Source organism: Rattus norvegicus, chromosome 19 (genome assembly GCF_021556685.1).
Source record: "Rattus norvegicus strain SHRSP/BbbUtx chromosome 19, alternate assembly SHRSP_T2T, whole genome shotgun sequence".
NCBI lineage: Eukaryota > Metazoa > Chordata > Mammalia > Rodentia > Muridae > Rattus > Rattus norvegicus.
In genome coordinates this window covers 53057866-53085561 of record NC_141552.1, presented here as the reverse complement: position 1 = coordinate 53085561, position 27696 = coordinate 53057866, and the positions used below count along the sequence as shown (strand labels likewise).

The 27696-nt window shown below is 45.7% G+C and overlaps 1 protein-coding gene and 2 long non-coding RNA genes across 3 annotated transcripts; 1 reads left to right on the top strand and 2 right to left on the bottom strand.

The window, feature by feature from the left end:
* The first annotated feature begins 11 nt into the window (after positions 1-11).
* On the top strand, positions 12-20580 carry LOC147999454 (uncharacterized). The gene is made up of 2 exons (XR_015644144.1): positions 12-227; positions 19972-20580. It is a non-coding gene; the product is annotated as an uncharacterized LOC147999454 (long non-coding RNA).
* Positions 4506-11897, bottom strand: LOC147999455 (uncharacterized). The gene is made up of 2 exons (XR_015643626.1): positions 11653-11897; positions 4506-6264 (listed from the first exon to the last, which is right to left on the bottom strand). It is a non-coding gene; the product is annotated as an uncharacterized LOC147999455 (long non-coding RNA).
* Positions 15471-26048, bottom strand: Tat (tyrosine aminotransferase). Its single transcript, NM_012668.2, has 12 exons — positions 26017-26048; positions 24800-25046; positions 24549-24653; positions 22302-22369; positions 20881-21039; positions 20144-20282; positions 19446-19498; positions 18506-18658; positions 17875-18003; positions 17389-17472; positions 16587-16685; positions 15471-16196 (listed from the first exon to the last, which is right to left on the bottom strand). The coding sequence occupies exons 2-12, from the start codon at positions 25032-25034 to the stop codon at positions 16056-16058; spliced, it is 1365 nt and encodes a 454-aa protein (NP_036800.1). The 5' UTR covers positions 25035-25046; positions 26017-26048; the 3' UTR covers positions 15471-16055.
* Positions 26049-27696: the final 1648 nt, after the last annotated feature.

Below are 27696 nucleotides of genomic sequence, written 5' to 3'. Positions count from 1 at the left end.
GGCCAATCACTGAGAAGGGGGCGGGGTTCCACTGGAAGAAGATGGATGTGGGCAGCGCCATTCTGAGTGGGACCTCAGAAATCCTAGACTGGTGATGCTTTCTAAGATCTCTACGTGGAGCATAGAAGAGGCAGTCAGCTGTGCAGGTCTGAAGTTCAGGCGAGAGGGTCTAGCCTGGAGATACACATTTGAGAATCGTCAACTTGTGGAGAAGGCCGAACCGGAAAGTGAGTATAAACAGAGCCTCTAGGACTCCATACTTCTTAAAGCAAAAGCAGCAGTTGCTGTAGAAACACTGAAATGAGTGGTAGTGGGGTTGGGTGAGGAGTCTGACCGCCTCACCCACCATAGCTTCTCGTGTTCACAATAGGAGACAGGCATGAGGTTAGGATGCTGGAAATGTACGCTGAGAGATATTGAAATCTCCTATATGTTGAGACCCAAAGAAAATGAAAGGCAGAATAGAGAACGGTTTCAAAGATAAAGTGTTTCAAAGGTGGAGACTTAGAGCAGGGAGGGGACGCCCTGAAGAAGGTCAGTCAGAGTCTACGCTATAAACAAGCAGTTTCGAGCTGACTGCCACAGCAGGGATGGAATCATTGTGTTGGAGAGCTTGGTAAGAGCATTAAATGTCATCTGCATGGGCTGGAGATTCTGCGGTAGAGAGGGAGCAGAGGGCTATGGGGTTTCCATGACAACACAGCAAAGCAAATAACACTAAGCTGTCTAAGATTCGAAACACCCAGCTGGGAATGCCAGATCAAAGCCAAGGACTGGACCCGAGGGCAAAGATGCTCGCCTCCACACCTGATCCCCTGAGTTCAATCCCTGAGACCTAGAAGGTGGAAGAAGACAGTCAGTTCGCACCTGTTGTCCCCTGGCCTCCTATATACACCCTTCCCCTCCCACCACACGTAAATAAATGTAAGGAAAAAACATTTAACCAAGAAATATTTTCAGGTTTACAATCAGTCTCAAAAGAGAGAAAAGTAGTCTCCCAAGGAATAGAAACAAGGACACAAATTCGCTTGAAACGGCCCTGTTGCAATAGACAACTGTCGTGCAGGTCAGCCCTAGGAAAGAAGGCTTAGACCCAGGTAAAGTTAGGAGTTTAAAAGCCTGAATGAATCCAATCCCATCCAAAGGTTAATCTTGAACTATGGGCTCAGAAGAGAGCTCTCAGCCATGCATGATGGCATGCATCCATAATCCCAACACTGGAAGGCTGAGGCAGGAGAACCGCTGTGAGTTCAAAGTTAGCCTAAGCTACCAAGTGAGACCCTGTATCAACACAAACACAGGACCGGGGAGATGGCTCAGTGGCTCAGAGCACAGGACCTGAGTTAAATTTCTAGCATCTGTATCAGAGATGCATGCTTCCTGACTCTAGTCCAGGGATCTAATGCCCTCTTCTTGCCTCCAGAGGTATCCACACGTTCCACAGATGTGTGGGATGCACCCCCTCTGTGTGTGTGTGTGTGTGTGTGTGTGTGTGTGTGTGTGTGTGTGTGTGTGTTGTCTACATAAGATTTACTATGTATTCCAGGCTGACCTGAGCTCACTACATAGCTCAGGTTAGCCCTCAATTCACAGCCATCCTCCTGCCTTAGCCTGCTAGGTGCTGTGATTACAGGTAATCACTACTGTGCCTGCCTAGAAATAATAGTTTTAGATATTTACTGAAGTGTTTGGGGGGGAAAGGTGATGTCTAGGAATTTCTTTGAAAGAAAACAGAGAGGAAAGAAGAAAGGACTGATATGGTAAAACACTGGAGCCCTGAAGTGAGCGACACACATTAGAGTGGATTGCATTAGAGTGGATTGATTCTCATTCACAGTTTCATAACAGACAACCCAAGATCCAAAGACAGCGAACTCGTCTAGCATACACGCTAATTCGCTCTTACAGAAATACCAGTTGTTTTTCTAGAACTATCGAATGAGAAAGCTGAAGTGTTGGAGTCCAGCTGACATTTGCCCTGCTTCCATTATGAAATTCCTGAGTCAGGAAAAAAATAAGCCCTTTGTACCCTGAGATGAACCAGTGATAACAAGGTCACTACATCCAGTTCTTCCCAAACTAATTCCTGTAAGTGTGGCCTTCCAAAAAAAAAAAAAAAAAAAAAAATCAGGTCTTCCAGGTGCCTCTTCCAGGTGCCTCTTCCAGGTGCCTCTTCCAGGTGCCTCTTCCAGGTGCCTCTTCCAGGTGCCTCTTCCAGGTGCCTCTTCCAGGTGGCTCTGCAGCTGAAAGCACCTGCCCCCACACCTGGTGTCCTGAATTGTACCCAGCATCTCATAGGATGGAAGGAAAGAACAGACTGCTGAAAGTGTCCTCTGACTTGTGTATGTCACCTCCCATGCACACACAGAAAATACACGTATTTTTTTTCCTTTAAGAGGGGAAAAAATGTTTTCCATTTCAGAATGCTAAAGTCTGAAATGATGTCACACTCTCCGTGAGAAAAACCAATTTTCACTGTGAACAGATAAATATAAACTGATCATCTTGCAGGAGGTTTTTGCTTTGTTTGTGTTTTTGCCTTTGTTTTCTTTTAAATGTTTTAATGTTTTAAATATCTGGGCATGGTGGTGTGTAACTGGAATCTCAGCGTGGTGGGGATCTTAGGTTCGAGGCCAGCCTGAAGAACACAGGAAGACCTTGTCTCAAAACAAAGCTAATTTAAAACAGCGTGAACGTCCTTTTTTTTTTTTTTTTTTTTTTTTTTTTTTTTGGTTCTTTTTTTTGGAGCTGGGGACCGAACCCAGGGCCTTGCGCTTCCTAGGCAAGCGCTCTACCACTGAGCTAAATCCCCAACCCTGTGAACTTCATTTAAATGCCAACACATATTCCAGCTGGGTGTCCAAAGATCTCATTCCCTTCTGCCATTTTTGAAAGTGTCATGGAAATGTAGCCCCTTATCCTATATCTTATCTCACAGTGTGTACTTGTTGCTCTTTAGTATATTAAGGGTTCTGCAAGCAGCACCGTGATCAATTTAGAACATACCCCTCACCCCAGCACGCAGTGACACTGGCAAACACTCATTTCCTGCCCTGCTCCTCACGCCCAGCCTCAGGCAGCCAGCGGATCCTGCTTCAGGCTCCGTGAGTTTGCCTTCGCTACTCATTTGGTATCAACAGAACCACACGCGCAGTATTTCTGACTGGCGTCTTTCACTCAGCCTAATATTTTCCAGGCCCAACGATGTTGAGGCCTGTGTTGCTAATTTATTCTCTTTCACTGTGAATGTTTTTTAAGATTTACTTTAATTTTTAAATACACGTCAAAGTGTCTTTGTCTCCACGTATCTATGTGAAGCACGTATATGTGAGCGATGCCCACAGAAGCCAGTAGAGGGCGTTGGATCCTCTGGAATTACAAGTGGTTGGGCGCTGCTGCCACTGGGTGCTAGGAATTGAACCTCTCGGTTCCCTGGAAGAGCAGCCAGGGCTCTTAATGGCTGAGTCATCTCTCCAGTTGCCCCTTGTATTCATATATACACACATACATATACATATATATTTATTCTACTATATAATTTTATTGTAATGCCATTAATGGAAATCTGAGTTGTCCCCCTTTCGGCTACAGTGCTGTGATGCTCATGTGTAAAAATGCTTTAAGACTAAATTAGGTACTTTTTATACTAAAACAAGTCATGATTTGGATGAGGATTACTATGAATCTATAGCTCCCTTTGGAGTCTATGAACACCTTATTACTAATTCTTCTAATCCCTGCTCATGGCTAGAAGGAGGTATCCCACAAGCCAGGACTCTCTTGATGTTGTCTCTTCCCAGGTGAGGTATCTGGGCATTGGGCTTTGGGGAGGAACTTACAGGTCATGTCTCAGGAGGGTGCCTGTGCGAATCTGTGAAAGGGACCAAGGAGGCTGCAGTAGATGTGTGTCCTGAGCAGAACATACTCTTACGGCAATGTTTGCAGGCATATTTAGACTGTTTTCAGTTAGTAAGAGTACCCCACAAGACCATTCCGCTGTTGGGTACACACAGTCAGTCCTCAGTAGGATCCAGAAGGCATGGAGTTGACAGAGTCTCTCCTTGACCACAAACTCTTGCCAGGATTCCCTGAGCCCTTTCTCAACCATTAATAGCTTCGAGATTTGAACCAAGCAGGAACACAGTTTTCAACAAACCAAACTCACCTCCTTAGGATGATCCAGGTATTAAGACAGCTCCCCAAAGAATTTACTGTTTGCTCCAGACAATCTCTGACTCCAGTATCCCTGTGTCCAGCCTCCACTGGAAACTTAGGGAGTGACCCTCCCCTAACTTCTCCACGCGTGTTTAACAACACACCCGGGTGCATTTCACATGAGCTAACGTCTTTCCTTTTTTTCTCCTAATTTTTCTTCTTTACTCCTTGGAGGCTCCCACTTGTTGCCCCCCCCAACCTGTTTCTTTTACTGAAAGATCCCACGCAGAGAGACCCTTACTCAAGTCTTGGGAAATCGCGGACCCCAGACACAGAGAGACCATTTTGGATGTAATAAGCAAAGGCGAGGTTTATTACGGAGACCTATTACAGAGATCTCCGGGCCGACACGTATCCCGCGCAGGAGACAGAGGTGTCGGCCCCGAGAGGCTGGGAAAAAGAGTATTTAAAGGCAGAGGCTGTGAGCACCAGGGGATGGGGGATGTCAAAGGGGAATGTACCACAAGTTACAAGATTGTTTTATGGCTCCAGGAGATAAGGGGACGCCAGAAGGTTTTATGGCCCCCTGGTTCCTGGAACAGAGCTACTAAATCAGGAGAAGGGTAGGGTCTTCAGGTCCTCATTATTTTTAAACGTTTGTCAAAACTGATGGAGCATTTGTATTTGAAACACCTCTGGTTAGGCTTGGGCTGTCCGGTTTCTTGGAGTGCTCTCTGCAGGACACAATGGCTGAAAAGCACAAGTAGGGGCTTATCAGGGTCTGGAGGACATCTGGTTAAAGTATGACTCTGAGTAAGCTGGGGGGATGTCTTTGGATGGTTTATGGCTCAGTCCTCGATAGCCTGAGCTGGTTCTTGCATTCCTTTTCTTTATCTTTATGGCCTGCTATTCCTGGCGGCAGGGCTTAGCCCTGAGTTTGTGGCTTTTGGGGCTAACTCTTTTAATTTTATATTTTTAAACCTAGTATTCGTATAATTTTCTTTTCATTCCCGTCTTCTCCTACTAAATAATTCTAATCTTAGAATTTTGATATCAAGTCTCGTATTTGGTCTCACCAGTTGTCCTAACTGACTGGTACTGTTGTCTCACAACCATCAACCGCACAGCACCCACTCGATTTTTAACAAAAGCAATTAACCTGTTTGTCACGCAGGAGCCAAAAACTAAAACCAAGAAAATTATTAATAATGGCCCAGCTGTAGCAGAGAGTAGGGTAGTCATCCAGGGAGATCTACTAAACTAGCTCTCGAACTATCTCTGATGTGTTTTTCTGTCTGTCTTTTGTCTAACCTTTTTCTAAGTTTATTTATGGAGTCTTTAATTACTCCTGAATGGTCTGTATAGAAGCAGCATTTTTCTTTCAGTGTAGCACACAGATTCCTTCTTTAAGGAATATCAGGTCTGATCTTTTCTTATTTTGAAGGACTACCTCTGAGAGGGAGGTTAGGTATTCTTGGAGGTCAGCTAAAAAGTCTTTCATTCTTTTTATATCTGAGTCAATGGCAGTTCTGAATTCTCTATAAGCTTTGTATTGTAGGGCAACAGCAGATGTCCTTGTGCTGCCCTTGCAGCACCTAGATAGCCCTAGCCCTAAGTAATTCTCAACTCTTTTTTTTATTAAGTTTTTAGCATCAGGATTCTATCTGGACACTATCTGAACCTATATATCAAGGTCATGACTGTCTTTTAGAACTTTTAAACTTATACAGGTTGTGATCCCTGAGGCACAGTCCCAAGAAGTGTTAGGAGTACTAACATATGTAATGTTACATCATTTGTAATAGAAATCAAGCCTATCCCCCCACCTATCTCGATGGAACCCAGGACAAACATGACTGAATTTCCCTCTAGGTCCCAGCTCTCAGCCCTAACAGCTAGTAAGTACACGGCTGGTGAGGGCTGAGAATTGACGGCTGTCAGGGTGGTCAGCAGCACCAGGTACGGTCCTTTCCAGCGAGGCTCGAGTGTCTGGGCTCAGTGTAGCTGCTTCCGGCCTGGAACTGATGGGATGTCTCAGGGGTCTTCGGAGCATAGGCTGCTGTCAGCTGTGAGCAGATTTCTTTCTGTATCACCTGTAGGTCTTTTAGCCTGGCACACAAATCATTATTACTATGGCACTATGACAAGTTGGTTCAGTAACATCATCTAATACAGTCAGGGGAGCTGAGGCCCCATATAAGATCTCAAAGGGGGTAAGGCTGAATCTGGAAGGGGTATTTCTTGCTCTGAAGAGAGCAAGAGGGAAGGAGTGTCACCCAATCTGTGCCAGTCTCTATGGTCAATTTGTTTAGGGTCTCTTTTAAAATTTTATTTATTTACTCTATCTGTCCTGAACTTTGAGGTCTGTAAATATAATGTAATTTCTAATCGACCTCTAAATACTTGGCCACACCCTGGCTTACCTTGGCAACGAAAGTAGGGCCGTTGTCTGACCAGATTACCTTGGGCATTCTAGACCTGGGGAAGATTTCTTCTAGTATCTTCTTGATGATTGTAGAGGCCGTCTCTCGTTTGGTGAGGAAAGCTTCTATCTATTCCTGAAAAAGTATCTACAAGCACTAGGAGATACTTGTGATTATATTTTTCTGGTTTTATCTCAGTGAAGTTCACTTCGACTTTTCACTAAACTCTCTAGGTCTCTTTGCCCTGTTTGCTTGTTAAGCATTTACTTATTGACATATCTTATACTTTTTACTGTCTCTCTTGGCTAAAATCTTAAAGTCTATTATATATATTTTAACTATTTAGACAAACTTCTTATCTCTTAAATGAGTCTATTTCTTAATTTGGCAAAGTGAGTCTTTTGTTTGTTCTTTGGGGGGTATAGCTTTCTCCCCAAGTGTGTCATTGTCCTTTTATCTTTTAAACAACTTGGGCCTTTTTTTCTGTTGTACATTCTAAGTGAGGCCATCCCTTAGTCCAATCTCAGTTCCCAGTGGCTGTCTCTTGTAGGCCTGTAACCAGGATAGGCTCCTGTATAACCATTTCTCGAGCCACTTTATCTGTTTTGTTACTGTCCCATGTCACTGAATCTCTTTCCTCCTGATATCCTAAGCAATGAATAGTACTCACAGTTGTTGGCTTCATCAGGGCATCTAAGAGATGGCAAAGACATCTGTGGCGCTGATGTGCTGGGGGGGTTGGGGTTCAGCCATTCTAGATGACATTGTGTTGTCCACCATGGCAGCACCCACTTGTCTCTGACCTTCATTCATGAAGAGAACTGTTCCCGTCTGTGGACAAGGTCCTCGGCTTTCAGCAGGGGTCAATCAGCCAGTCGCAGAGGTCTTTCCTCCACCCATGTGCTTCTGTCAGTGTTTGACACTCGTGCTGTGGTGGCTCCAGGTCCGGATTGGGCAGCAAGGTGACCAGATTGTCCCCAACCGGTGGAGAATCTAGTCCATGGCAGCTGACCAGTGGTCCCATCTTTAGGGACACTCTATCCAAAGGCAAAACATCAGCCACTCTATCACAGTTTAAGTCCTGGATTGGGTGATAATTGTTAGTGCCCGGCTGGCAGGAACGGTGTGTTCCAGGCAGAAAAGCACTAAGCCATTCATCTCCCAGCATCAGTTACTGGTGTACTGAGACAGGTCTTAAGCTCCACATACACAGTCTATAGATATGTATACACATGGCCTCATCCAGCCATTTCAGCCCACGCAAGCCAATTTGGAGAGCAATTTTCTCATGAGCAAGGGATAGGGGCAGTCAGGGATGACCATGAATTAGTGGGTGGGTTACCCGGCCCACACCAAGGTCCACTGTTCTTCGGGCAGTCCATAAGTATTGTTCGTTGTCAGTAGCTCCTTGCACTCAAGGTCTTTGGATATTGGCCCACAGGGGGGCATAGGAGCACAGAGCATTGGGTCCCTGTATCCACAAAACAACTGGGCGGGCTTCCCTTCTATCTCTGTGTATAGCCAGCACCAAGAGGCTCTCCAGTGTCCCCTCTTGTTCTTTCTGGGGCAGTCCCTGACCCAATGTCCTTTTTCTTCGTATTAGGCACACTGATCTTTAGCCAGGAATTCTCTTTTGTTGTCAGGTACTATCTTCCTAGGTTCCCTAACTACTGTGGCCAGTATATGTTCCTCTCTCGTCTTTTATCCCTCTTTAGCTCTCTAACTTCCTCTTCTTAACTTTCTTTCTCTTTTCTTCTCTAGCTTTCTGTTCTTTTTACCTCTTTTTTTAACCTTATTTTCTCTGTAACTTATACTAACTCTCAGCAACTTAACTTAACCCTTTAAATTTCTGTAACATTTTCTTTATATCCTTTCCTTATCTTAGCCAGATTGGTGGGGCATTTTTTAGCCCCTCAGAGACCCACCCTTGGAGCCTGGCGGCAGACCTGGCACTCCCTACCTTTAGGCGTCTGAAGAGAGCAGGCAGAAGTGAGGGCCTTCTATCCATCTCTGGAACACTTTTTCTGGCCTCTAGTAGGATTCTGTCTTTCCTCGGTGGTAAAGGAGACCTGTAACAGTTACTAACAAGCATCTTAAATGGGATGGTGAGAAAACAAGGGAATCTTGAGAATAGAGGTCCACTGAAGAGGGCAAATAGCATTTAGTCACACAGCTAAGCCAGGAGGCTTTCTTGGGACAAAAAGACCTTGTGTCTGTGAAACAGAAAAGTGAGCAGAGGGGCAGTCTATCTGTTACTGGTTGTCTCTCTGGACTTAGATTTTCCCTTAAGGAGTACCTTCCTTTAGTGCCAGCTCAGTGGCTTTATCGCTCAAGAGACCCATCCTCTAAATGGCACTAGGCTTCCAGTAAGAACTAATAACAAAAGGATGGAGAGACAGTTAGAACCTGGGTGTTAGATACTAAGCAGCTGACAAAAGAATTGTAACCAGTTCACCTGGGGCTTTCAGGACCTCAGTAGCAGCCCTTTACCAAACTTTCTCAGTGGGCTAAAGGCCCATGGAAAAGAAAACATTAATCCTGACCTTGGCCACAGCCAAAGCCTGAATTTTAAATTCTGACTGGCAAAACAAAACAAAGTTCTTCACTGTTTGTAGTAGATTTTTTGAAACTATTTTAGGGGCTTCTCTGTCCCCCAACCTGGGACATTTCGACCACAGGGGCAGGAACTGGCTGCTGTGGGGATAGGATCAAAGGCATTCTCCATGTTAATGATGACCAGTGAGAAAAGTAATTTAATGCTGGAGACTGGCTCCTCTCTTGGAATAGGGCCAGCAGATAAGGCAGGCTCCTTAAAGAACTTCTCTTAATGAGCACCCTCTTTCTGTGAGCAAGAGTTGAAGGTCTGGTCACTAAAAGCAGAAAATTTTTTTTTCTTGTTCTTTTTTTTCTAGAGTCCTCTCTCACCTCACTTTTAGCCTTTTTAGATCATTTTTCCTGTAGCATTTCTAACACAGCCTGTCCTTTTTTTATAGCCTGTTGACAGCATTTCTGATCTTTTAGGCAGCTACGCACTAAGTGCCATACCGGCTGAAACTCCGCCTTTAAGAATCATTGCTCTCAAGCAAAATTTAAATCTTTTTTTAGCTTATCTCAGCTGTCTATCGTGAGATTCCCAGAGATCGCGAACCAAGGTGTAGTAATTCACTAAGAAATCTCTCTATAGTGTTTCTTTTTACCTTAAGCCTTTTCCTTTTAAACAGCTCCTGAAGAGCCAGAAAAATTGGGTGAGACTTGAGAAGTCCCCATGCTCGCTGCAGCAGCTCCGCAGCTAATTTCGCTCCCCCCTACTGTGTGTTGTGAGCACAAGCACAGATAAAACACTATGTTTTAAAAAATTAACATTGGCTATCAACCAACACACTGCCACTAGAGCGGGGTCCATAAAATTAAGTTTCTTACTCACTATACTTGTTTTATACCGGAGGCCTAATCTGGGGAACTTTTTTATTTACGAGCAGTTTTGTCCTCAAGGTTTTTGTTAATGTCTGTTTACACAACTGTTAACAGCAGCTAGGCTGATCAAGGGGAGTAAAGGGTGGCGCCTCTCTCCTTGGAGAGGAGGCTCAAGAGAGAAAGACAAAACTCCCTGGCAGAAAACAATTTTTCTCAAGCAAATTATTTTTAACTCTTAACTTAAGCACCAAGAGGACCAAGTAAAACTCTTTGACGAACAAAGCAAACAGTTTCATGATTTCAAACACAGTCGTCAGTCCAAAATTTTAAACACAGTCGTCAGTCCAAGATTTTAAACACAGTCGTCAGTCTAAATTTAAAAACGAAACAAAAGCCAAAAAGACACTCGACAATACCACAGAAAACAAACCAGACAAACGAGACCAAGACAAAGCATCCTATAACCAATTTTCACAGATGCCTGGTACCTTCAGTACCTGGCCCAAACTGCAGCTTAACCTTAGCTGCTTCTGGGATACCAAACACAGAAACAGAATACAGACAACAGACACTAACACGTATTCCACTTCCACTCTCTAAGCACTGACCAGAGTGAGACTCTACGTCCACTCTCTAAGCACTGACCAGAGTGAGACTCCACGTCCACTCTCTAAGCACTGACCAGAGTGAGACTCTACGTCCACTCTCTAAGCACTGACCAGAGTGAGACTCCACGTCCACTCTCTAAGCACTGACCAGAGTGAGACTCCACGTCCACTCTCTAAGCACTAACCAGAGTGAGACTCCACGTCCACTCTCTAAGCACTGACCAGAGTGAGACTCCACGTCCACTCTCTAAGCACTGACCAGAGTGAGATTCCACGTCCACTCTCTAAGCACTGACCAGAGTGAGACTCCACGTCCACTCTCTAAGCACTGACCAGAGTGAGACTCCACGTCCACTCTCTAAGCACTGACCAGAGTGAGACTCCACGTCCACTCTCTAAGCACTGACCAGAGTGAGACTCCACGTCCACTCTCTAAGCACTGACCAGAGTGAGATTCCACGTCCACTCTCTAAGCACTGACCAGAGTGAGACTCCACGTCCACTCTCTAAGCACTGACCAGAGTGAGACTCCACGTCCACTCTCTAAGCACTGACCAGAGTGAGATTCCACTTCCACTCTCTAAGTACTGACCAGAGTGAGACTCCACGTCCACTCTCTAAGCACTGACCAGAGTGAGACTCCACGTCTACTCTCTAAGTACTGACCAGAGTGAGATTCCACTTCCACTCTCTAAGTACTGACCAGAGTGAGACTCCACGTCCACTCTCTAAGTACTGACCAGAGTGAGACTCCACGTCCACTCTCTAAGTACTGACCAGAGTGAGATTCCACTTCCACTCTCTAAGTACTGACCAGAGTGAGACTCCACGTCCACTCTCTAAGCACTGACCAGAGTGAGATTCCACTTCCACTCTCTAAGTACTGACCAGAGTGAGACTCCACGTCCACTCTCTAAGTACTGACCAGAGTGAGACTCCACCGGTACCGAGACACACACATATACACACACGGCGGAACCAAAACAGACAGACACAGACTGACAAATGCGGCGCCGCTCACACAGAAACACTCAGACAAACATCCAACTCACCTCCAAGGGGTCTTCGGAGTCTGGGGTGGTCGCGCAGATCCCGGACGAGCCCCCATTATGAAAGATCCCACGCAGAGAGACCCTTACTCAAGTCTTGGGAAATCGCGGACCCCAGACACAGAGAGACCATTTTGGATGTAATAAGCAAAGGCGAGGTTTATTACGGAGACCTATTACAGAGATCTCCGGGCCGACACGTATCCCGCGCAGGAGACAGAGGTGTCGGCCCCGAGAGGCTGGGAAAAAGAGTATTTAAAGGCAGAGGCTGTGAGCACCAGGGGATGGGGGATGTCAAAGGGGAATGTACCACAAGTTACAAGATTGTTTTATGGCTCCAGGAGATAAGGGGACGCCAGAAGGTTTTATGGCCCCCTGGTTCCTGGAACAGAGCTACTAAATCAGGAGAAGGGTAGGGTCTTCAGGTCCTCATTATTTTTAAACGTTTGTCAAAACTGATGGAGCATTTGTATTTGAAACACCTCTGGTTAGGCTTGGGCTGTCCGGTTTCTTGGAGTGCTCTCTGCAGGACACAATGGCTGAAAAGCACAAGTAGGGGCTTATCAGGGTCTGGAGGACATCTGGTTAAAGTATGACTCTGAGTAAGCTGGGGGGATGTCTTTGGATGGTTTATGGCTCAGTCCTCGATAGCCTGAGCTGGTTCTTGCATTCCTTTTCTTTATCTTTATGGCCTGCTATTCCTGGCGGCAGGGCTTAGCCCTGAGTTTGTGGCTTTTGGGGCTAACTCTTTTAATTTTATATTTTTAAACCTAGTATTCGTATAATTTTCTTTTCATTACTACCATGTCTGGAAAAATTAAAGTTCCCTATATTTCATGCTGGTTGCTCCCCCATTACAATCAACACATCGCTGGTTCAAGTCTCCCCTCGTCTCTACGCTCGTGTCCAGTTTCATCTCTGACAAGACCATTGGAGCTGATTCGGTTTTCCTGCTGCAAGGAACGCAGGGCCATGGAGGGCACAATTCTTGGAAGAAACGTTCCAAAGAGCCGTATTTTTGACACCAGCTAACGCCCCACTCTGCTTCCCAATGGGTCAAGTTCAAACTGGAAGTGCAAACAAAATGGAGAAAAGGGCGTGGCTACTGTCAAAATTTGCCCACATGCACCTCTCATGGCCTTTAACCCAGCCCTATGGAGTTGTTCATCTGAGCATGTGCGTGTGTGTGTGTGGTGTGTGTGTGTGTGTGTGTGTGTGTGTGTGTGTGTGTGTGTGTGTAGGTTGTTGGGGAGAAATTTAAGGCATAAAATTTCTGGAGCTCACTGGGTTAGAAGGGGCATTTGGTGCTGTTTTTTTTTTTTTTTTTTGTAAAGATAATTCTTTGGGTGTGACCAGCAGGACTGAGAGCCTAAATTCCTCTTCTAATTAAGAAGACCTGTCTTGGTGAACTGTCTCCAGACTGGGATGGTCTAATACAGTGCCAGGCCAGCCTTGCAAGATTTCTCCTGCCCTTCTCTAAGAGAGGTGTTGAGGAAAAGTTGTAAATAGGCAACTGCACCTCAGAAGGTTTGCAGACAAAGTGCTGACCTCTCACCTTTAGGTCCAGTGAACGTCATTCCACAGAGTAGCTACAGGATAAGGTCAGGGTAGGTGACCGGTATCAAAGGCTTCGGAGTCAAGATATTGAAAGCATGAGGATACACATAGACATCACATACATATGTAGGGTTGAAAAGCTCTCAGGGAGAACTTTCCCTCGGGATGGAGACCCTCCAACTCCAAAGACCAGACCGAGACACCACAGGATGCAATCAGCAAGAGGATTTGGTTTATTGTCGGGATACACAGGCACAGGCACCTGCGGGCGCTTCAGTCACTCGGGGGACTGGCGCACCCCACGGAACCAAGGATGGGCTTTTATAGGATTTTGGGGAGCAGAAGCAAGCATACAGAAGCAGATGCATGGTTACAGGGATATAATTGGTGGATTCTAATATGGCAAGGGTTTAGCCCGGGGGCAAGTTTCCTAGCTACCTTCCTGAAACATAATGGCTGACTCGGCCCCCCAAGAGTTTAGCCCGGGGGCAAGTTTCTTAGCTACCTTCTTGGAACATAACGACTGACTCGGCCCCCCACCAGGGTGTGGGACCTCTCCCGGGGCTTTTTTTCATTGTCAGGTGCTCAACCGAAGTCATCCTGTTGCCAGGCCTTCAACCAAACATATCTTGCTTGGCAGCCGCTGTGTACTCAGTGTTCTAACCTTTCCCTGAACCAGTCATCTTAAGTACAGCCTTGCAAAATGGCGTTACTGCTGCTAAGCTGGGGTCTTTCAGGGTGTATGGGACGATGCAGCTACCAGACAGGCATAAGAATTGGTAAGGGTGAGTCAGCTCAAACCCTGGGGATCTCAGAGATTTGAGACCAGGGGGAGTGGAGCCTTTCCCCACCCATCTCAGGAATGTGTAACCATGACACCCAACTGAGAGACACCCGTGGGCATAACCATGTTAATGAGGTATCTAGAGAGCCTTGAGCCTCTTGCCAATGACCTTCCTTTCCTGGGTCTTCTCACGCCTTTCACCCAAGAGGTATTTAATCCCTGGTTCACCTGAATAAAGGGTCCACCCCCACCCCCAGTAAAGCAATACGAATAAGCAAGTTTCATCTCAGAGAGCTGCTTTGTTAAAAATTGCCACAGGGAAGGCCTTCACCTAAAAGAGCCTCCTGAAGGTTTTTCTCTTCTCCAGCCCCTGTGGTAAGCAGCACTTGTTCCCAGTAAGACCAGGTCCCACTCATTCCAGGCTGTACCCTCACCCTTTCTCCCAGGCATGCAGAAGACCCAAGGGGAAGGGTGAACCAAGGACACCTGACTTCCTCTCCCAGAGGGGAGATTAGGAACCACAGCGTTTGTCCCAGATCCCACTGTTCCCATTCTATTCTGACACACATCTGTGTCTAAAGGGAAACACAGGCTATGGACTCCTCATTTGAGACTTTGCCCTGCCTTCTCTCTGAGACAGTGAGTTGTCAACAACCAGACAATGCCGGGGAAGAAAGGCAGCAGCTTGTAGCACGTACATATACGCACGTATAAACATACACATATGCATACACATATAAACATACACATATTTCATAGGACCTTCTAAAATCAGTACACCTACAAAGAAAGAAATGAGACCAGGATGGTTGGTATTCGTGGTTAACGCGGTCTAGAATAACCCAGGAGAGAAGCGTATGGCTATGAGGGATTTTATAGAGTGTGAACTGAGGTGAAAACATCCACCCTAACTGTAGGCAGCACCATGCCATGGGCTGGGGCCCTGGAATGAATAAAAAGGAGACATTGAGCTGAGCATGGCAAGCATCCCTCTCTGTGCCTCCCTTCCATGATGGACTGCACGCCCTGAAACTGTGAACCAGAATGAACCCTTCCTCATGTCAGGTGCTCTGTTACACCAATGAGAAGAAGTAACTAATGCAGAGACCTCGTGGGTAAAAGACTGGACCTAACCCCGCCCCAGAGAACACATCACAGAGAAGCATATTTGATAAATTTTTATTTCAAAAATAAAGAAAAAATAATTTATGCCCTTGACAAAATAAAAGGCCTTATAATATAAATGTTTCTTAGAAAATATATGAAAAGTTAATATTACAAATATCAATAAATCAATATTCACATGATAGCAAAAGTGGCTATATATGATTCTACGAGAAGACAAGGAGGAAGATGCTGTCCTGTACACAGCAAAGTCTCTAGAGAGGCCTCCGGTCCCTTCTTTCTCCTTCAGTGAGGTGTCCTCCTATTTTAGGAAAACCTGATACAAGTAGATCTATCTAATCAGTTAGGAAGTTGATCAGTTTAGGAAGCTGGTATTTATTTGCACCGCAAAATAATCCTTTACAAAAAATAAAAATAAAAATTCTGTCAGGGATCCTTTAAACATCAAGTTTCCTGATGTGTTTAGAATACAATTAACTGAATTCACAAGTCCTCGACTTCTCTCTGGTGTAGCTGTACCACGAGGAGTGAGGTTTGCCTGAAGTGAGGCAGCAACTGAGGTGACTTCCGACCTGACTGAAGAGGATGTCAGCACGAGGAAATGGGTGGGAGAGGCATCCTCCGTCTTCTGCTTCTCTCATCCTGAGCTCTCTCTTTTCTTGGCCCAGCTTCTTTCTGGTAAATTGGTCTGATACCCTCAGGATAAGGAAGTGGGGGGTGGGGGGCAGTGAGCTCATGGCTCCAGCAGAACTGAGTAGGGAGGGGTCTGGGTTTCCAGGCGTGCGTTGGGTGAAACTGGGGGAAGGAGAAATGATCTTCAAGTCTTCATGCGGTGCTTTAGAGGTTCCTCTCCCATCAGAGACATTTGGCTCCCTGAGGAGGAGCGGTCCAGTCCAACCGTCCTTGCGTGGGACATGTCTTCAGGAGGACGGGTGAGGGCTTATTTGTCACACTCCTCCTGGCTGCCTTCAGCACAGTGGTAGTGCTGTTCACAGAACTCCTGGATCCGGCTACAAGCCTCCAGCATCATCACCTCGGGGACTGTGATGACCACTCGGAAGAAATTTGGGTACTCGAAGCACTGCAAAAACAATGGCCAGTTATCTCCAGGGCAACCAAACCGGATCACCTTAAACTGGCCAGGCCACTAGTGAGCAAGACAGTAATGCTATTCCACTAAGGGACGTCCTTTCACTCCGCTGGAGGGAACTGAGTTGATAACTGAGTTCATTCATCTTGAAATCGACAATCGACAACTTTCCTCCGGCCCACTGTGCTTCCAACTTTTCTTCCTTTTTTTGGAGGGGGGGTGGGGGGATGTGGGGAGGAGGGGGGAGGAGAGGGGGCGAATAGTGATGAAGGAGGATGCTTGGTATGGGAGAAAACGTCGGGCTAAAACACATCTCAGGAAGACCTCTGCGGTTTGCAGGGGCTGCTGGGAATGTCCGCAGATACCCACACCCGCACTCACCGTTGCTGGGAGACAGTGGACAGCCTGCTCCGCAATCAACCGCTCTGTGAACTCCACGTCGTTCTCGAATTCCGGGAAATGCTCCATCTCAATTCCCACCTGAACCCACAATAAAAAGAGAAGGCCAGGGTGTCACTGGAGCAATACCGATCAGTTTCCTGTGCCAGAAATGGGGGCAGGGAGTCCCCGAGACCATCTGAGAACTCTGCCGCCCATAACTGAGAAAACCAAGAAGACATGGTTATATCCATATTTTGGTTTATTGAAGGGCTCCTTCCCGGATGTTAGTTAGGGAAAACAGGGAGAAGAATGCCATCTCTCTATTTTTGCAAAAGAGGCACCAGGACTTCTCACTTCGTGGGGTCTATCCCACTCATTGCAGGACAGTTAGCATCCCAGGGCCACAAGGGGCACTAGTGATACTGCAGACAGACAAAAATCCCTATGTGGTCCCTGACCTCCGAAGGAACCACATGTCTGTTAGTCACAAACCACAAAGCATGCCTCTGTATCTGCCCACGACAGGAATGACTGAGCTGAGGTTATTAAGAGGCTGTGGAGAATACGGGTCAATGGAGGTACTGGGACAATTCATAACAAGACAGTTTCTCCAGTGATGGGGACCAGAGCCTAACTCATTCTTGTGGATGGAGGCAGACCCTGCACGACCACCCATGACGATCCTGACAAGCCATCTCCTGTGCTTTATCACATCTATACATACATACATACATACATACATACATACATACATACATACATACGCACGCACACACGTACGCATGCATGCACGCACGCTTACCATAAGGTACATGGCTCCAGAAGGGCGGACCGGCTGGAGTCCAGGGATGGCAGCCAGTGCCCCATAGCAGAGGTCCGCATTGGACTAAAAGAAGAGGCAGAGGGAAACAAACAAACAAACAAATCAAGGATCAAATTTTAAGTGAAAGAAAAACTTGGCTTTCATAAATAGAGTTTTATGTAATAAAGCAATTTTTTAAAAGAAACAAAAACATGATTGAAGCTAGAACCTTCATTGAAGGCCACAAACCCAGACTTAGTGTTAGAGCACAAAGAGCCAACAAGAACAAAACCCCATCCCTTGGAAGTTCTTAGCAGGACGGAGCGAATTACAAGAAGTGGAGGGAGCTGCCTATGACGTCGCCTTCTGATTTGAAAGCCCCGGTGGCACAGGGCTGAAGAGATAAGGGGCCACCATTCCTAATTCTGCTGATACCTTCTCTGGCTCCCAAAGCCCTCGAGTGGAAGGCTACCAACCGCCCCTTACCTTGAGGAAGCTTAACGTGTCGTGATAGAACTCCTGAGGGGTTCGCTGAAGGATGCTCTTCAGAGCACCCTGGACTATGGTGCATGGTCCCAGGATCCGCTGACTCAGTTTCACCAGCCCGTCTCGAATCTAGAACCCCCCAGGAGACAAATTATTTAGCCTTTCATAAGCATCCTTGTGCTGTGTGGCTCTATTCTAACCTCTCTATCGAGCTTTCAACCTCAGGGAAGATGGTGCCTGGTGACCCTCTTAGGTCCTTCTCTGTCACAAACCTGTGTGTGACTGTAGGCAGATGATGTAACTTCTCTGCACCCTTGACTGTAAAATTTTCTCATAGGGTGTTATAGGTTCACAAAACATGAATAATAGTGCCATCATTACTGTGGTTGTTTGCCTTTGTATAGCCTCAAAATTGGAGGCAGGTGGACCGTCTTCACAGACCCAGAGACCCAAACATGAGAAAAGTAGGTTTGGCTGAGGAATATCTATCTATATCTTCATCCGTCATATTCCCAGACACTGCAAACAACACAGTCGGGGGCAGGGGGAGACCCTCCCTCCGCAACACTGAGTATTCAAAACCGAATACATATACTAAATTATTCATACCATCCTACCATGTTGCTCTCACCTCATTGCCAAAAATGTCTCTTCGATCATGAATGAGGATCCAGCCCAACCTCCAGCCAGGAACCAGCCAGCGCTTGGCCAGCCCACCACAGGACAGGATGGGAACATTGGTGCTGAGGTTGGCCAGTGGTTCGTATTTGCAATCTGAAAACACCTGAGGAAGAGAGGTGTCCTTGAATGCTTTCCTCTGGGTCCCTGCCTTCCTCCTATCCCTTTTTTTAGATGATGACGGGCTGGACCCCACACAGTTCAGGGAAACTTATCCAAAGGATTTACTTTAGTGTGTGGTCTGGAATAATGGAAGCCTGACATGAGGGCAAGGACGCTAGTCCAATGGTGTGTACAACTTCTGGAAGCTTGCACTATGGAACTTCAATAGGTGGAGTTATTGATTTAAGAATAAAAGGAGGGGTCGATAATCCAATGTCTAACATCCCTGGGCCCAGCCATGTTGCAGAATGCAGACTTTTGGAGAGACTAGAAGGTTCACAGTACATTATAGATTCCCAAAGAAGTCTAGAATGATTATCAACTGTTCTTCCTCTGCCTGTGCACTTTTTCTTTTAATTTCTGATGCCAGGAATTAGAATTAGATTTGAGCACCCTAGTTGGCTGTGTACTCAACCACTGAGCTATGTTTTCAAGACCCCTCTCCCCAATGATACTCAAAATACACATCCGTAAGTGTCATAAACAAGAAATCCACCTTTATATCCCATCTCCTTGGCGAGTACATTCAAGGAAATCCCAAGAACTTTTGCTTTTCCCCAGATCTTCGAATTAAATAACTTAATTCATGAAAAGCTAAGCTGTGTATTGTCGAGAACATCTGCACAGAACAGCCAGATACTTCTGGCCATTCCATTAAGGCAACTCTCCTCGACCCAGAGGACAATGTACTATTGAGACTCCTGTAATGATATAACCCAACCCAGACTTACCATGTCACCATAGATCTCGTCAGCTAAGATGGGGACACACTGCCTTTCAGCCACTGGAAAGAACAAAAACAATGCTGGAATCATTTTCAGTTCGGTTTCCGTCATCGCTTCCTTCATGCCGAGCCCTCTGGGTCCCGCGTTCCGTACTCACGGAACTAAGTGCTACTGGGAACTAAGCACGCCCGATGTTCTCCCCGGATGTCTAGCCTAGCTGTGCCATTTAACCACACATTCCAAACTCTCTTCCACAGATGGGAGTGGGGAAAGGCAAACACGGGTGACCTAGTTCTCAACCACTGCATCGGGGTGTTTTGGACTTGAGTATTTTATCAGTACGCTTTGTTGGGGGTGGGGGTGGGGGTGGGGGTGTTTGCTTGCTTGTTTGTGGTCTTAAAAGGAGGGATTTGAGGATATTTACACGGATTTGCCATTTGAAGAGTTCTAAACTGAAACACAAAATCCGCCAAAATGAAAGGCTTGCCAGTTTTGGGTTAAGGATGTATTTCTCATTTCTCCCTTCTTTTAGGCAAACCCTAGGACCCCAGGACACATCATGGGCTAGAGGCAGTGCTGGCCTGGCAGCCTGGCCTTTCTCCACCTCTATTCCAGACCTAGGACATTCTGTCACTGAGCAGCTAAAGGATGCTGTTCTCACCTCCCCCCCCCCCCCAGTGTGGGTGTCCTTGGCACTCACTCACCTGCCAAAATCTTCTGAAGGTGCCGCTTACTGAACACGGAGCCACAGGGATTGGATGGGTTGTTGACAACAAGACACGCTGTTTTTTCATCGATCAGAGATTCCAGTTGTTTTAGGTCAATTTCCCAAGACTTCTCGGGCTGAGAAAGAAAAACAGGAGACTAAGATGTTTCTGAATAATTTGGAGGGAATATTCAGGCCAAGAATTCAGTGTAAAGAACAAAATAAGAGCCCACCAAGCCTGGTGATCTGAGTTCCAGCCCTGACAGCCACATGGTGGGAGGAGAGAACTGATTGCAGAAATTTGTCTTGGACCTCCACACACGGGCCACTGTATACACACACTAAACTCACTGCCCCAACCACATGCACAAATGTACACAGAAAATAGAGGAATATAAAAAGTTTTTAAAAGAATAAATCTGCCTTTGACTCCAACCTCCCATCTGCAGACCAGTCTCTGTATCACAATGACCATTTCCTTTTTTACAGGTTAGTAACTGAGCACTTGAGTCAAAAATTAAGGCCTGGAGTAATGGCTCAGGGGGTAAGAGTACTTGCTGTTCTTGCAAAGGATCTAGGTTCAATTCCCAGCATCCACACGATGGCTCACGACCATCTATAACTCCAGTTCCAGGGACCTTAAAAATCCTCATCTGGCAGGCACATATGTTGTATGCAGACAAAGATACCCGTACATGTTCAATAAAATAAGCATTAAAAGGTGTTTTTAATTACCAGGAGATTGTAGAGCTTGACCTCAATTCCCATAGACTCAGCCAAAGTCCTATAGAGGGAAAACCCGGGCCTTGGAATGAGGATGTTTTGTCCAGGATTGGCCAACACAGCTAGACATAGCTCAATGGCCTGACTGCAGCCGCTTGTCAGAATGACATCCTGTGAAGAGAGGAAAGGGTGGGCTTGGGAGAAAGCTCATCATGTGTGTGAGCTGGAAGTATTAAGGAACTTATTTTAATAAGTCCCAAAGAAATAGGAAGGATTGTGATGAGCCCAACCAAATCTATCTTGTCTGTCTATCTGCCTATCTATCTATCTATCTATCTATCTATCTATCTATCTATCTATCTATCATCTACTTATTTATCTATCATCCATCATCAATCTATTTATCGTGTATCTATCTCTCATCTATCTTATCTATCATGTCCCGATCATCTATTATCTGTTTATTTACCACCCACCATCTATCTAGCATTTATCATTTCTCTTCTGTCTATCTACCATCTATGTGTGTCTATCTCTCTTCTAACCATCTCTCAGCTTCCTCTAAATGTTGGAAATGGTGGCCACTTTAAAAAAATTAAGCCAATCACTTTAAAAAGGACAAGCCGGGGGGCTGGGGATTTAGCTCAGTGGTAGAGCGCTTACCTAGGAAGCGCAAGGCCCTGGGTTCGGTCCCCAGCTCCGAAAAAAAGAACCAAAAAAAAAAAAAAAAAAAAAAAAAAAAAAGGACAAGCCGGCTATGACTCAGCTAACTCTCAAGGGACATCTTCGATTGACCTTGGACTCTTTTCCACCAGGTTATTTATTTACTTTTGACCAGAGGTAGGTAGCCTGACTCTTCTCTGAACACAGATGAGAGGCACCTCTTAGATCATAAGGTAGACAACAAGAAGGAAAGGCAGCATCCAAGGCTGGCCCTGCCACCAATCCACTGCTAATGTTCTGTCCCAGCGCCCTAACATGAGTGAAGGCAGACACATACATAAACACTTCCTAATGAGAAATTCTTTCAAATAAATAATTTACTATTTGTGAAGAGTTTCCCAATGATCTTTTGAAGAAAATCAAGTCTAGGATGGCCTTGGGGATCCTTTGAGACTCTAGGACAATAGTATATCTGTGCCAGGAGACACCTTTTTTTTTTTTTTTTTTGGTTCTTTTTTTTTCGGAGCTGGGGACCGAACCCAGGGCCTTGTGCTTCCTAGGTAAGCGCTCCACAGGAGACACCTTTTATACCATAGTGAAATTAATCATAATTACTGATCAATGACCCCAACTGTGTAAGAAGTGCTCAACTTACTACAACTTGCTACACAGTGATTTTCCTCAGCTCCCCCCAAACCATCACCCCCTGTGGGACAGGAACAAGGAGTGTGCTTGCCCTCAGCGGCCTCTGAGGTGGTACTCTCGCTCACCTTAGCTTCCAGAGGAGCCTCATGACAGTGGTAGTAAGAAGCGACCTCCTCCCGACTGGATAGGTAGCCTGAGACAAGACAGGAGAGAGGAAGCTGGGGGTTTTCATCCCTTGATTGACAGCCGTGCCCCGAGCTTTGACTCAGCTTCCTGCCAGCCACCCTCTGCCCTTGCTTAGGGTTAGTCCATTCTGTACAGTTCAGTCGTGTGTGAGGGGAATTCATTTCCTATTCCTGCTCTATTAAAAGTGCAAATGTATGACAACAACCAGAAGCAGAAATACCCAGCAAATCGTGAATGCTATAATTACATTTTATTCTGCTTTAAATAAGGACTTAAATTACACCTTAAATCCTGTTATCTACTTTTTGAAATGCCATCAACAGTTTACTAACGGGTCTTTAAAGCAAAGTGATCAACATTTCCTACTTTATTAATGAGGAAGAAGGGATTCCGGAGAGATGACATCACCTTCCCTCCTTTATGGGCCATGCTCAGACCCTTTGAACCCTTGTCAGATAAGGGTTTGATTCCAGTTTCCAAGCTCGATTAGTTTCCTAATACTTTGGATAATGAAATTATTTACTTGGGTCTTGTGTGGCCGTGCACATGTGGTGGCTGGAGGACAACTTTGGGGAGTCAGTTCTCTCCCTCCACTATGGGGGTCCCAGGAATTGAACTCAGATCACCAGGCTTGGCAGCAAGTATTTTACCCAGTAAGGCATCTTACTGGTCCTCATGACAATATTTTATTACCTAATTTTGAGTCTTGAATTTGATTGTCATTGTATGCAACTTTCTAATATGTAAGTAATTTTCTGATACGTAATATAATCTACCTGAAAGCCATGCCTCTCTGACCCCTCTTGGAAAAGCTTTTGAATCTGATGTTAGCATGAAACTGGGCTGTTGTTGTTTTATTTTAATTAATTCTGCAATAAGAATGGATCAATGTGTACAATACCCAGGGGGAGATAAACAACATGATAACAAAGCCAGGGAATTATTTTGCCAAAATCTTTAGGAGAGACATTTTGACAGACGGAATTTTGCTAAATAGGGAAGTATCTTGCTCTCAGGAATAACTTCTGCCTTCGATGTATCAGCCACTCCTTGCTACATTCCCTCTGAAGGCGTTATCAATACACTTCAAGGCCAGAATAAAAACAGAGCTTTGAAACATAAGGAAATGAAGGAGCTAATTACAGGAGGCATAATGTATAAATGTCAAGCCTAGAGGACTGAGTGCAGCCAGACTAGCCCTCGAGGTAAAGATGGGCAGAACTGTTTGAGGGATAGCTCTGTGTGAGCACCTAAGGAGGAGGTGTTGGACAGCAGATGAAGTCAGGAAAAAAAAATTTTTTCAGACCACAGTGGCTGAGTTTAAGAATCCAGAGTGAGAGGGGTTGGGGATTTAGCTTAGCGGTAGAGCGCTTGCCTAGGAAGCGCAAGGCCCTGGGTTCGGTCCCCAGCTCCGAAAAAAAGAAAAAAAAAAAAAAGAAAAAAAAAAAAAAGAATCCAGAGTGAGGGCTGAAGAGATGGTTCAGCTGTTAAGAGCACTGATTGCTCTACCGCATGGTGGCTCACAACCGTCTGTAATGGGCATCCAATGCCTTCTTCTGGTGTGTCTGAAGACAGCTACAGTGTACCCACATACATGAAATAAATCTTAAAAAAGAAAAATAGAATCCAGAATAGGACCCTTTCCCTAATCTAAAGGGCTGTTCTATCTTGGGCTCTTCTTCAGAACCACAAATCAGGAAATCAACAATTATTATCGGTTGGAACCTTATTTAAAAAGCTTAAAAGAGAGCAAGTGAAGTGGCCCGGTGGGTAAAGGTGTTTGCTGCCAAGGCTCAGCCCTCACACACGATGGGAAGAGAAAGCCAGTCCCCACAGACAGTTGCCCTTTAACTGCCACACACATATACTGTGGCTACACATCATGCACTCTTTCTTCCCCCACCTATGTCTGTCTGTCTGCTGTCCGTTTGTCTGCCTGATTCTCTCTCTCTCTCTCTCTCTCTCTCTCTCTCTCTCTCTCTCTCTGTTTCTCTCTGTGTTTGTCTCTCACGTACACTCACACACAAATAAATACATTTAACTTTAAAAAAAACACACACATTAAAACTCAGGCACATGCCTATAATCCCAGCTCTTGAAAGGTTGAGGCAGGAGGACCGCTAGTTTGAGATCAGACTGTGTTCTACAGCAGTGCCCAGAAGGCACTCATCTCTGGGCAAGCTTACCGATGGACGGGGCATAGCCATTGTACTTCCCCGAGTCCAGGGCATCTTTCATGGCTTGGGTAACTTCAGGGTCTGTAGGCAGGTTCCCAAACACAGTAGGGTCCCCTGTCCATGGAAGAGAAAAGCAAAAGGTCCACCAAGAGTTTACATCCCCACGTTCGGGTCTCACCTCCTCTCGTCTCTTCCAGTCAGCCCAAGAGGGCAGGAGGTGGCAGGCAATACCAGCCTTCCATCAAGGGGCCCAAACTCACCAATTGACAGAGAAATCACGGTCTTGTTCGGATTGGGCTGCACCTTCATGTTGTCCACGATGGCTCGGATGGGATTGAAGGTCTTATTGGACATGTCAGAGGGTCTCACGTCCCATCTGGCCTTCCTGCCTTTCTTTCTTCCTTGTACCGAGTTTCTCCCACCAATATTGACATGCACATCCAGAACTGAGGACAAGCTGTCGTCGACATCCGTCTGAATCACGTAGGAGTCCATGCCTCTCGAAGCCTACAGGAAAATCAAACCATCCCCGTAAAGACTAAGGTGATGCGCTCTGAGATGGGGGGTCTAGGTTTAGACTTAAGCAGGGGTGACTTCGCGTGTGCATCTTTCTAAGACTTTTATACACTTTCACTCGTAAGGTAGTTTGGCTATGAATGGGGGGAGGAGGCAGGAAGAATGTCTTGCGGAGATGGGAAATAAAGGAGTTGCTCCTTTCCCAAAATTAGCAGGGAGCATGTAATTGGACAGTTATCTACTGCAAGGGGGACTGGTTGTTCCCTCTTGTCTTTGGCATGAGTGTGTACTTGTGCTCCTGTGAGGTTTAGGATGTCCTACTAGAAGTGTGTGGAGGTCAGAGGGCAACCTCAGGTATCAGTCCTCACCATGCACCTTGTCTGAGGCAGGATCTCCCCCTCATCTCACTGGGGGTTCTGGGGTTACAGATGTGCACTGCCACATTTGACTTTACATGGGTCCTGGAGATTCGAATTCTAATCCTCACACTTGGGCGACAAGGGCTTTTCCTGCTGAGTCATCTCCGCAGCCTTGTGTAAGTGCGATTTTCAGTATGCATCTCTAACCCTATGCTCTAAGTTAACCAGAGAGAAAATAAGTGACAGGAAAGTATTCATCAAAGTATGTGGGTTTCCATCTGTCCACACAGAGACCCCCAAAGAAAGTCTTCCCCATACTTCAGCCGGGGCAACTTGGCAAAGCCATGTCTCAAAACTTGTAAAACTAGGACAGTGAAGCACTTGCTTAGCAGAGCCAGGACCTATGTTCAATCTATGAGAGAGAGAGAGAGAGAGAGAGAGAGAGAGAGAGAGAGAGAGAGAGAGATATGAATATTGATACCAGTTAAAGTAAAGCCATGTCAGATAAGCATCTCAGCCCTGGGCAGAAAAAGTCAGACTATCAGAAAGAAAGCCAGGAGCATCCCAGTCACCATCACAGTGTAGAGAACCTCAGGGATTACCTTCCAAGTCCAGGCAAAGCAGCCTCCCAGCAGCCAAACCTATAAGCTCTCCTCCACCAAGTCCTCTGATGATGAGCTCAGGTGCAGTCCTGACCCTTGAAATAGTTTCAGCCAATGGGCGTTGGGCCCGAAGCCTTCGTGCTATTGGTTGAGAGTGAGAACTAAGTCCCTCCCCCGGACCTACCCCCATACCCCACCCCCGACTCTGCTGTTTCTCACCCCAACCCTGGGCCACCTTCCAATCTGGGATTTGTCCTTACATCAAGTATCTGGAATCCTGTTAACTCTTTCTAGTCATTTGGTGAGATGTTTGAGAAAATGGTGGAGGGCAGTTGGGGTGACAGTGATTAACTTTATTGGTCTTTTTTGGTTATGAAAATTGTGTTAACAGTACAGAAATACATTTAAACGAGGGTCCTTCTGGTACCCCTTTCTCTGTGCACTCTAGTCTCACTCCTGGATATAAGCAATGATAAGAGTTTGGTTGAATACCCATCTACCATATGTGGGATTTGCTACGGACAACGGTAATATCCACAAAAATTCAACCGCATTCCAAGGGAAAAACAAATAAAAAATTTCACTGATTCACCAAAATAGATAAGTATGCGGATAGCTAAATAGAAATGCAGAATAAATGCGTACAAAATTTAATAAGTTTTCAAAGCACAGATAGAATCATGCTCTCGTTCGATAATGGCATTTACATCGTCATCATCATCGTCGTCACCGTAGTCGTTATTATTATTTCTTTGCCCTATGCCTTAATTTCCTTTTCTTGGCACACCACAGAGTTTTGGACTCCAGTTAGAACAAACTGGGCAGTTCAAACAAATTAATAATCAATCAAGAAACAAGGCAGCCAAAAAGATCTCTGCAGCTTCATTTTCATCAGAGTACAAAACTGAGTGCAGCGAGTTAAGGGATCTGAAGTCGTTCTTTAAACAGTGGAAAATTCCCAGAGCAGCTTGTAACTGATCACAACGTTAACAAAGGAACCAACAACAGTGGTAGGATCTCTCTCCTACCCTAAAGCAGGTAATCTGATTCCAGGGCCACACAGGCTCCTTGCTCCAACAGGCACAGACCGCAGCTACAACACCGTCCACAAGAGGCGCTAGACTATTATTTGCATAGTAGCGTCTCTGCGCATGTGCAGTGCTCCCACCACCACGCTGCATCTCTACAATGGCTTCTTCCTGCGATGGGCCTGAAAAGGCGGACTGCGATTTAGATGCACAAGGCTCACATCCCCCTGGGTCCGACAGAGTTCTAGTGCCCAAACACACGGATCACTGAAACCCCCCAATAAAAGCTACAGCACGCAGAGATGTTTCATAAACACGGGTGTTGCCAGAGTCCTGCTGTGGATCCTCCTGTTGACATTAGGACACTGGGTGTCTTCCTCAGTCACTTTCTACAACTCCCTCCCACACACTCCTTTTTGATATAGGAAATTGAACCAAAGCAAACGCTGTACCGCCGGCTGTACATACTTTAGAGTTGCACGGCCTCCTATAATGGCTACAGCCATAATTGACTTTTGATCCTTGATATGTGGCTGGTCTAAAGTGAGATGCATTGTTGATATAAAAGAGACGTTGCATTGCGAAGACTTAGTGTTAAAAATGCCAACCACCTCGTTCATTTTTATATGGATTGCAACATTTTGAAAGATTC